General features: G+C 31.1%; 2 protein-coding genes across 2 annotated transcripts in view; both read left to right on the top strand.

The window, feature by feature from the left end:
* The window catches only part of LOC120544555 (E3 ubiquitin-protein ligase Siah2-like), a gene marked incomplete at its 3' end in the record, with an annotated part of 540,100 nt that overhangs the window by 369,276 nt on the left and 158,899 nt on the right, over positions 1-11,925 (top strand).
* taf9 (TAF9 RNA polymerase II, TATA box binding protein (TBP)-associated factor) lies at positions 9,941-10,360 on the top strand (the record flags this gene model as incomplete). The annotated part of the gene is given in 1 exon segment (XM_039778421.1): positions 9,941-10,360. A coding segment is annotated over 1 exon segment (185 nt), but the record flags the coding sequence as incomplete, so codon positions are not given.

Genomic DNA, 11,925 nt, shown 5'->3' with positions numbered 1-11,925 from the left:
CGCGGTATTACGTATTGCTATAAAGTCATAGTATAGTATGTTGAAAAAACAGAAAAAAGTCAAGCGTTAAAAAAAGTCATAAAAAGTCATAGTATGTTGAAAAAGTCATAAAAAGCCCAGTATAGTATGGCGAAAAAAGTCATAAAAAAGTCATAGTATAGTATGGTAAAAAAAGTCATAAAAAGTCATAGTACGTCGAAAAAAAAGTCATGAAAATTCATTCAATAAGGACACTCATTTAGAGTGAACAAATATTTATTAAAATGTGCACGGATGAAAAACATTCTCTGGTGATGAGACCCATGGTGACATCATCATGATGGAGGACCGATGGACATCATCATGATGGAGGACCCGTGGTGACATCATCATGATGGAGGACCCGGTGAGACATCATCATGATGGAGGACCCGGTGATATCATCATGATGGAGGACAAAAAGTCATAGTAGTGTCTCTAAAAGTAAGTCATAAAAAAGTCATAGTATAATAATATGTCGAAAAACTCATAAAAAGTCATAGTATAGTATGTCGAAAAATAAAAAAAAAGTCATAGTAAGTATGTTGAAAAAACTCATAAAAAGTCATAGTATAGTATGTCGAAAAATAAAAAAAGTCATAGTATAGTATGCCGAAAATCATAAAAAGTCGCGAGTACATATGTCGAAAATCATTAAAAAGTTATAGTATATGTCGAAAAAAGTCATAAAAAGTCATAGTATAATATGTCGAAAATCATAAAAAAGTTATAGTATATGTCGAAAATCAAAAAAAAGTCATAGTATAGTATGTCGAAAATCTAAAAAGTCATAGTATAATATGTCGAAAATCATTAAAAAGTTATATTATATGTCGAAAAAGTCATAAAAAGTCATAGTATAGTATGTCGAAAAAAGTCATAAAAGTCATAGTATAGTATGTCGGAAAAAAGTCATAAAAAGTCATAGTATAGTATGTCGAAAAAGTCATAAAAATCATAGTATAGTATGTCGAAAAAGTCATAGTATAGCATGTCGAAAAAGTCATGAAAATTCATTCAATAAGGACAGACTCATTTAGAGTGAACAAATATTTATTAAAATGCGCACGGATGAAAAACATTCTCTGGTGATGAGACCCATGGTGACATCATCATGATGGAGGACCGGGATATCATCATCATGATGGAGGACCCGTGGTACATCATCATGATGGAGGACAAAAAGTCATAGTAGTGTCTCTAAAAAGTCATGGTATAGCATGTCGATACAGTCATAGGATAGCATGTCTAAAAAGTCATAGTATAGTATGTCGAAAAAACTCATAAAAAGTCATAGTATAGTATGTCGGAAAAAATCATAAAAAGTCATAGTATAGTATGTCGAAAAATAAAAAACTCATAAAAAAGTCATAGTATAGCATGTCGAAAATCATAAAAAAGTCATAGTATATTGTCGAAAATCATAAAAAAAGCCATAGTATAGTATGTCGAAAATCATAAAAAGTCATAGTATAGTATGTCGAAAAATCTAAAAAGTCATAGTATAATATGTCGAAAATCATAAAAAACCAGTCATATGTCGAAAAAGTCATAAAAAGTCATAGTATAATATGTCGAAAATCATAAAAAGTAGTAGTATATGTCGAAAATCATAAAAAAAGTTATAGTATATGTCGAAAATCATAAAAAGTCATAGTATATGTCGAAAATCATAAAAAAGTCATAGTATAGTATGTCGAAAAATCTAAAAAGTCATAGTATAATATGCCGAAAATCATTAAAAAGTTATAGTATATGTCGAAAAAGTCAAAAAGTCATAGTATAGTATGTCGAAAAAAGTCATAAAAAAGTCATAGTATAGTATGTCGAAAAAGTCATAAAAAGTCATAGTATAGTATGCCGAAAAAGTCATAAAAGTCATAGTATAGTATGTCGAAAAAATCATAAAAAGTCATAGTATAGTATGTCGAAAATCATAAAAAAGTCATAGTACAATATGTCGAAAAAGTCATAAAAAGTCATAGTATAGTATGTCAAAATCATAAAAAAGTCATATAGTACAATATGGCGAAAAAAGTCATAAAAAGTCATAGTATAGTATCGAAAAAACTCATAAAAAAGTCATAGTATAGTATGTCGAAAATCATAAAAAAGTCATAGTACAATATGTCGAAAATCATAAAAAAGTCATAGTATAGTATGTCGAAAAATCTAAAAAAGTCATAGAAGTACAATATGTCGAAAAATCTAAAAAAGTCATAGTATAATATGTCGAAAATCATTAAAAGACACAGTATATAGTCGAAAAAAATCATAAAAAGTCATAGTATAATATGTCGAAAATCATAAAAAAGTTATAGTATATGTCGAAAATCATAAAAAGTCAAGTATATGTCGAAAATCATAAAAAGTCATAGTATAGTATGTCGAAAAATAAAAAAAGTCATAGTATAATATGTCGAAAATCATTAAAAAGTTATAGTATATGTCAAAAAAGTCATAAAAAGTCATAGTATAGTATGTCGAAAAAAGTCATAAAAAAGTCATAGTATAGTATGTCAAAAACCAAAAAAAGTCATAGTATAGTATGTCGAAAAAGTCATAAAAAAGTCATAGTATAGTATGTCGAAAAAACTCATAAAAAGTCATAGTATAGTATGTCGAAAAAAAGTCATAAAAAAGTCTAGTATAGTATGTCGAAAAAGTCATAAGTTAAGTATTAAAAAAGTCATAAAAAAGTCATAGTATAGTATGTCGAAAAAAGTCATAAAAAAGTCATAGTATAGTATGTCGAAAAAAGTCATAGTATAGCATGTTGAAAAAAGTCATAAAAAAGTCATAGTATAGTATGTCGAAAAAGTCATAAAAAAGTCATAGTATAGCATGTTGAAAAAAGTCATAAAAAAGTCATAGTATAGTATGTTGAAAAAAAGTCATAAAAAAGTCATAGTATAGTATGTCGAAAAAAAGTCATAAAAAAGTCATAGTATAGTATGTCGAAAAAAGTCATAAAAAAGTCATAGTATAGTATGTCGAAAAAGTCATAAAAAAGTCATAGTATAGTATGTTGAAAAACATAAAATCGCGATGAAAAACATTCTCTGGTGATGAGACCCATGGTGACATCATCATGATGGAGGACCCGGTGGTGACATCATCATGATGGAGGACCCGTGGTGACATCATCATGATGGAGGACCGAGGTGACATCATCATGATGGAGGACCCGGGTGATATCATCATGATGGAGGACAAAAGTTATATGTAAATAAGCATAAAAAGTCATAGTATAATATGTCGAAAAACTCATAAAAAGTCATAGTATAGTATGTCGAAAAATAAAAAAAAGTCATAGTATAGTATGTTGAAAAAACTCATAAAAAGTCATAGTATAGTATGTCGAAAAATAAAAAAAAGTCATAGTATAGTATGTCGAAAATCATAAAAAAGTCATAGTACAATATGTCGAAAATCATAAAAAAAAGTCATAGTATAGTATGTCGAAAAATCTAAAAAAGTCATAGTATAATATGTCGAAAATCATTAAAAGTTATAGTATATGTCAAAAAAAGTCATAAAAAGTCATAGTATAATATGTCGAAAATCATAAAAAAGTTATAGTATATGTCGAAAATCATAAAAAGCAGGAAGTCATGTAGTATGTCGAAAAATCTAAAAAAGTCATAGTATAATATGTCGAAAATCATTAAAAAGTTATATTATATGTCGAAAAAAGTCATAAAAAGTCATAGTATAGTATGTCGAAAAAAGTCATAAAAGTCATAGTATAGTATGTCGAAAAAAGTCATAAAAAGTCATAGTATAGTATGTCGAAAAAAGTCATAAAAAAGTCATAGTATAGTATGTCGAAAAAGTCATAGTATAGCATGTCGAAAAAGTCATGAAAATTCATTCAATAAGGACAGACTCATTTAGAGTGAACAAATATTTATTAAAATGTGCACGGATGAAAAACATTCTCTGGTGATGAGACCCATGGTGACATCATCATGATGGAGGACCCGTGGTGACATCATCATGATGGAGGACCCGTGGTGACATCATCATGATGGAGGACAAAAAGTCATAGTAGTGTCTCAAAAAGTCATGGTATAGTATGTCAAAAAAGTCATAAAAGTCATAGTATAGTATGTCAAAAAAGTCATAAAAGTAATAGTGTAACATGTCGAAAAAAGTCATAAAAAAGTCATAGTATAGTATGTCGAAAAAAGTCATTAAAAAGTCATAGTATAGTATGTCGAAAAAAGTCATAAAAAAGTCATAGTATAGTATGTCGAAAAAGTCATAGTATAGTATGTCGAAAAAAGTCATAAAAAAGTCATAGTATAGTATGTTGAAAAAAGTCATAAAAAAGTCATAGTATAGCATGTTGAAAAAAGTCATAAAAAAGTCATAGTATAGCATGATGAAAAAAGTCATAAAAAAGTCATAGTATAGTATGTCGAAAAAAGTCATAAAAAGTCATAGTATAGTATGTCGAAAAAAGTCATAAAAAAGTCATAGTATAGTATGTCGAAAAAAGTCATAGTATAGTATGTCGAAAAAAGTCATAAAAAGTCATAGTATAGCATGTCGAAAAAAGTCATAAAAAAGTCATAGTATAGTATGTCGAAAAAAGTCATAAAAAAGTCATAGTATAGTATGTCGAAAAAAGTCATGAAAATTCATTCAATAAGGACAGACTCATTTAGAGTGAACAAATATTTATTAAAATGTGCACGGATGAAAAACATTCTCTGGTGATGAGACCCATGGTGACATCATCATGATGGAGGACCCGTGGTGACATCATCATGATGGAGGACCCGTGGTGACATCATCATGATGGAGGACCCGTGGTGACATCATCATGATGGAGGACCCGTGGTGATATCATCATGATGGAGGACAAAAAGTCATAGTAGTGTCTCTAAAAGTAAGTCATAAAAAAGTCATAGTATAATATGTCGAAAAAACTCATAAAAAGTCATAGTATAGTATGTCGAAAAATAAAAAAAAGTCATAGTATAGTATGTTGAAAAAACTCATAAAAAGTCATAGTATAGTATGTCGAAAAATAAAAAAAAGTCATAGTATAGTATGTCGAAAATCATAAAAAAGTCATAGTACAATATGTCGAAAATCATAAAAAAAAGTCATAGTATAGTATGTCGAAAAATCTAAAAAAGTCATAGTATAATATGTCGAAAATCATTAAAAAGTTATAGTATATGTCGAAAAAAGTCATAAAAAGTCATAGTATAATATGTCGAAAATCATAAAAAAGTTATAGTATATGTCGAAAATCATAAAAAAGTCATAGTATAGTATGTCGAAAAATCTAAAAAAGTCATAGTATAATATGTCGAAAATCATTAAAAAGTTATATTATATGTCGAAAAAAGTCATAAAAAGTCATAGTATAGTATGTCGAAAAAAGTCATAAAAGTCATAGTATAGTATGTCGAAAAAAGTCATAAAAAGTCATAGTATAGTATGTCGAAAAAGTCATAGTATAGTATGTCGAAAAGTCATAGTATAGTATGTCGAAAAAAGTCATAAAAGTCATAGTATAGTATGTCGAAAAAAGTCATAAAAAGTCATAGTATAGTATGTCGAAAAAAGTCATAAAAAAGTCATAGTATAGTATGTCGAAAAAGTCATAGTATAGCATGTCGAAAAAGTCATGAAAATTCATTCAATAAGGACAGACTCATTTAGAGTGAACAAATATTTATTAAAATGTGCACGGATGAAAAACATTCTCTGGTGATGAGACCCATGGTGACATCATCATGATGGAGGACCCGTGGTGACATCATCATGATGGAGGACCCGTGGTGACATCATCATGATGGAGGACAAAAAGTCATAGTAGTGTCTCAAAAAGTCATGGTATAGCATGTCGATACAGTCATAGGATAGCATGTCTAAAAAGTCATAGTATAGTTGGTTGAAAAAACTCATAAAAAGTCATAGTAAGTATGTCGAAAAAAACTCATAAAAAGTCATAGTATAGTATGTCCGAAAAATAAAAAACTCATAAAAAGTCATAGTATAGCATGTCGAAAATCATAAAAAAGTCATAGTATAATATGTCGAAAATCATAAAAAAAGCCTTATGGTAATGTCGAAAATCATAAAAAGTCGTATAGTATGAATAATGAAAATCTCAAAAGATCATGGTATAAATCATTATAATGTATAACGAAAAAAAGTCATAAAAGTCATAGTATAATATGTCGAAAATCATAAAAAAGTTATAGTATATGTCGAAAATCATAAAAAGTTATGGTATATGTCGAAAATCATAAAAAAGTCATAGTATATGTCGAAAATCATAAAAAAGTCATAGTATAGTATGTCGAAAAATCTAAAAAAGTCATAGTATAATATGTCGAAAATCATTAAAAAGTTATAGTATATGTCGAAAAAAGTCATAAAAAGTCATAGTATAGTATGTCGAAAAAAGTCATAAAAAAGTCATAGTATAGTATGTCGAAAAAAGTCATAAAAAAGTCATAGTATAGTATGTCGAAAAAAGTCATAAAAGTCATAGTATAGTATGTCGAAAAAAATCATAAAAAAAGTCATAGTATAGTATGTCGAAAATCATAAAAAAGTCATAGTACAATATGTCGAAAAAAGTCATAAAAAAGTCATAGTATAGTATGTCGAAAATCATAAAAAAGTCATAGTACAATATGTCGAAAAAAGTCATAAAAAAGTCATAGTATAGTATGTCGAAAAAACTCATAAAAAAGTCATAGTATAGTATGTGCAAAATCATAAAAAAGTCATAGTACAATATGTCGAAAATCATAAAAAAGTCATAGTATAGTATGTCGAAAAATCTAAAAAAGTCATAGTACAATATGTCGAAAAATCTAAAAAAGTCATAGTATAATATGTCGAAAATCATTAAAAAGTCATAGTATATGTCGAAAAAAGTCATAAAAAGTCATAGTATAATATGTCGAAAATCATAAAAAAGTTATAGTATATGTCGAAAATCATAAAAAAGTCATAGTATATGTCGAAAATCATAAAAAAGTCATAGTATAGTATGTCGAAAAATCTAAAAAAGTCATAGTATAGTATGTCAAAAAAACTCATAAAAAAGTCATAGTATAGTATGTCGAAAAAAGTCATAAAAAGTCATAGTATAGTATGTCGAAAAAACTCATAAAAGTCATAGTATAGTATGTCGAAAAAAGTCATAAAAAAGTCATAGTATAGTATGTCGAAAAAGTCATAGTATAGTAAGTCGAAAAAAGTCATAAAAAAGTCATAGTATAGTATGTCGAAAAAGTCATAGTATAGTATGTTGAAAAAGTCATAAAAAAGTCATAGTATAGTATGTCGGAAAAAGTCATAGTATAGCATGTTGAAAAAAGTCATAAAAAAGTCATAGTATAGTATGTCGAAAAAGTCATAAAAAAGTCATAGTATAGCATGTTGAAAAAAGTCATAAAAAAGTCATAGTATAGTATGTCGAAAAAGTCATAAAAAAGTCATAGTATAGCATGTTGAAAAAAGTCATAAAAAAGTCATAGTATAGCATGTCGAAAAAAGTCATGAAAATTCATTCAATAAGGACAGACTCATTTAGAGTGAACAAATATTTATTAAAATGTGCACGGATGAAAAACATTCTCTGGTGATGAGACCCATGGTGACATCATCATGATGGAGGACCCGTGGTGACATCATCATGATGGAGGACCCGTGGTGACATCATCATGATGGAGGACCCGTGGTGATATCATCATGATGGAGGACCCGTGGTGACATCATCATGATGGAGGACAAAAAGTCATAGTAGTGTCTCAAAAAGTCATAGTATAGCATGTCGATACAGTCATAGGATAGCATGTCTAAAAAGTCATAGTATAGTATGTCGAAAAAACTCATAAAAAGTCATAGTATAGTATGTCGAAAAGTCATAAAAAAGTCATAGTATAGTATGTCGAAAAGTCATAAAAAGTCATAGTATAGTATGTCTAAAAGTCATAAAAAGTCATAGTATAGTATGTCGAAAAAACTCATAAAAAGTCATAGTATAGTATGTCGAAAAGTCATAAAAAAGTCATAGTATAGTATGTCGAAAAGTCATAAAAAGTCATAGTATAGTATGTCGAAAAGTCATAAAAAGTCATAGTATAGTATGTCGAAAAGTCATAAAAAGTCATAGTATAGTATGTCGAAAAAAGTCATAGTATAGTATGTCGAAAAACTCATAAAAAGTCATAGTATAGTATGTCGAAAAGTCATAAAAAAGTCATAGTATAGTATGTCGAAAAGTCATAAAAAAGTCATAGTATAGTATGTCGAAAAGTCATAAAAAAGTCATAGTATAGTATGTCGATACAGTCATAGTATAGCATGTCTAAAAAGTCATACCATAGCATATGTAGAAAAAAGTCAAAGCAGTGTCGAAAATGTCATAAAAAGTCATAGTATAGTTATGTTGAAAAAAGTCATAGCATAGTTATGTTGAAAAAAGTCATAGTATAGTTATGTTGAAAAAACTCATAAAAAGTCATAGTATATGTCGAAAAGTCATAAAAAAGTCATAGTATAGTATGTCGAAAATCATAAAAAAGTCATAGTATAGTATGTCGAAAATCATAAAAAAAAGTCATAGTACAGTATGTCGAAAATCATAAAAAAAGTCATAGTACAGTATGTCGAAAATCATAAAAAAAGTCATAGTATAGTATGTCGAAAAATCATTAAAAAGTCATAGTATAGTATGTCTAAAAGTCATTAAAAAGTCATAGTATAGTATGTCTAAAAGTTATTAAAAAGTCATAGTATAGTATGTCTAAAAGTTATTAAAAAGTCATAGTATAGTATGTCGAAAATCATAAAAAAAGTCATAGTACAGTATGTCGAAAATCATAAAAAAAGTCATAGTATAGTATGTCTAAAAGTCATTAAAAAGTCATAGTATAGCATGTCTAAAAGTCATTAAAAGTCATAGTATAGCATGTCTAAAAGTTATTAAAAAGTCATAGTATAGTATGTCTAAAAGTTATTAAAAAGTCATAGTATAGCATGTCTAAAAGTCATAAAAAGTCATAGTATAGCATGTCTAAAAGTTATTAAAAAGTCATAGTATAGTATGTCTAAAAGTTATTAAAAAGTCATAGTATAGCATGTCTAAAAGTTATTAAAAAGTCATAGTATAGTATGTCTAAAAGTTATTAAAAAGTCATAGTATAGTATGTCTAAAAGTTATTAAAAAGTCATAGTATAGTATGTCTAAAAGTTATTAAAAAGTCATAGTATAGCATGTCTAAAAGTTATTAAAAAGTCATAGTATAGCATGTCTAAAAGTTATTAAAAAGTCATAGTATAGTATGTCTAAAAGTTATTAAAAAGTCATAGTATAGTATGTCTAAAAGTTATTAAAAAGTCATAGTATAGTATGTCTAAAAGTTATTAAAAAGTCATAGTATAGTATGTCTAAAAGTTATTAAAAAGTCATAGTATAGTATGTCTAAAAGTCATTAAAAAGTCATAGTATAGCATGTCTAAAAGTTATTAAAAAGTCGACGAACATGAGTTTTAACGCTGCCTCTTCTTCTCCTCCTCCTCTTCCTCCTCCTCCTCCTCTTCCTCCTCCTCCTCTTCCTCCTCCTCTTCCTCCTCCTCCTCTTCCTCCTCCTCCTCTTCCTCCTCCTCCTCTTCCTCCTCCTCCTCCTCCTCCTTCTCCTCCTCCTCTTCCTCCTCCTCTTCCTCCTCCTCTTCCTCCTCCTCCTCCTCTTCCTCTTCTTCCTCTCTTCCTCCTCCTCCTCTTCCTCCTCCTCTTCCTCCTCCTCCTCCTCTTCCTCCTCCTCTTCCTCCTCCTCTTCCTCCTCCTCCTCCTCCTCCTCCTCTTCCTCCTCCTCCTCCTCCTCCTCCTCCTCCTCCCTCCTCCTCCTCTTCCTCCTCCTCCTCCTCCTCCTCCCGACAGTCACACCCTCCACGCCCGCCGTCTCCAACGTGCTCATCAACCCGTCTCTGATTGGCTCCAAGAACATCCTCATCACCGCCAACATGGTGTCGCAGAGCTCGGCCGGCGCCGGCGGTGGCGGTGGCGGTAGCGGCGACTCGCTGAAGAGGAAGCACGAAGACGAGGACGACTACGACGCTTTATGACGGCGCGACTGAAGACGAAGGATCTTTCTCTTCTCCTCTTTTTTGTTGTTGTTGTTGTTGTTGTTGTTGTTGAATGAATCGCACCGGTTGACCGCCTGCTACTGTTCTCACCAAAAACCGTGGACTACAGTATACTTGTGGGGTCCGGACAGCCTCGTGGGGACCAAAATGCTGGTCCCCACAAGGTTAAAGGGCTGTTTCAGGGTTAAGACTTGGTTTTAGGACTAGGGTTAGAATTAGGTTATGGTTAGGGTGAGGGTAAGGGTTAAGGTTAGGCATTTAGTTGTGATGGTTAAGGTTAGGGTAAGGGTTAAGGTTAGGCATTTAGTTGTGATGGTTAAGGTTAGGGTAAGGGTTAGGGAATGCATTATCTCAATATGTCCCCACAAAGATAGTAATACAGACATGTGTGTGTGTGAGATAGAGCGAGGGATCAGTGAGAGAGTGATGGCGATTAGCTCCAGAGCGAGTGCCGACTCTAGAGTCATATATATATATATATATATATATATAATATATATATATATATATATATATATATATATATTAGAGTCATATATATATATATATATATGACTCTAGAGTCATATATATATATATATATATATGACCAAAGTGTCTCCTCTGTTCTTTCTGACTGAGGTGGGACATCTGGAGCAGGAGAAGTTAACTCTCTCTTTGATTTCATGTTGTTGATGGAGAAGGAGAACCAGGAAATGAGTCAGGTGGGGGGGGGAATTGGCAACGCTACCAAGCCACGCCCACGGCAGTCGCTATGACGACCAGCCACGCTGAGGCGGTACTAAAATCTGCAATGGAAAGCGGATGCACAGCGAGTCGAGCAGGTACCATTTAATGGAAAATCGTCATCAGTTTTAGCTTTCTAGAACTCGTGTCAAACTCAGCAGTAGATTTTGGCTCGCCTAGTTGTGCGCCAAAACCAAAAACACGGGAAATGGCAGAATTTGGGCACATTTGCTGGACTCTGAGACTCCCCAAATTCCCCGAGAAACAGAGAGTTTTCACATTCAGGCTTGCGGAACAGAAATGTATAATCGATTTTGCTCGATTTGCTAAATTCTCTGACGGCTAAAGGAACTCTTTTTGATGACTTTCGTAGGGCTTCATGTCGACAAATATGTGACAAAAAGCGTTGAAAAAATGTCGGAAAAAATAACATTTACAAAAAGGTGACAAATGTCTGAGAAAGCCACAACAAAGTCGGAACGAAAACAACAAAAATTAGTTAAAAAAAAGCTACTGAAATGTTAAAAAAAAGTGGCATGCAGTAACAGAAGCCTGTCAGTAAACTCTGCATGTCTGGCCCCTCGGTGTGGTTCTCCTTTTCCAGTGTGGCCCTCTGGGAAACTGAGTTTGACAGCCCTGTTCTAGAAGGATTGTTTGGACCAGAGAAGACCCGCGGGGCTTGAGACGGGGATCAGGACTGGACTGTGGATTCAGACTGAAGAAAGCAACTCTGATGTTCCACTGATTTACAATAAACTGTTCAAATAAAAACTGAGTTACATCTGTTGGGTTGTTCTTACATGAACTGATTTAAAGGAGCAAATACATTTTGTAATGGTATAGTTATAAAGTCATAGTATGTCGAAAAAAGGTCATAGTATGTCGAAAAAGTCAGTATAGTATGCCTATGTAAAAAAAAGTCAATGTGTCGAAAAAAGTCATAGTATGTTGAAAAAATGTCATATAAAGACATAGTATAGTGTCTCAAAAAGTCAGTATAGTATGTCGAAAAAAAATCATTGTCTAGTATGTCAAAAAAGTCCTAGTATATCG

This window comes from Perca fluviatilis, chromosome 16 (assembly GCF_010015445.1).
Source record: "Perca fluviatilis chromosome 16, GENO_Pfluv_1.0, whole genome shotgun sequence".
In the NCBI taxonomy this organism is placed as follows: Eukaryota; Metazoa; Chordata; class Actinopteri; order Perciformes; family Percidae; genus Perca; species Perca fluviatilis.
The sequence above is the reverse complement of the archived record's forward strand: the minus strand, read 5'-3'. Positions and strand labels throughout refer to the sequence as shown.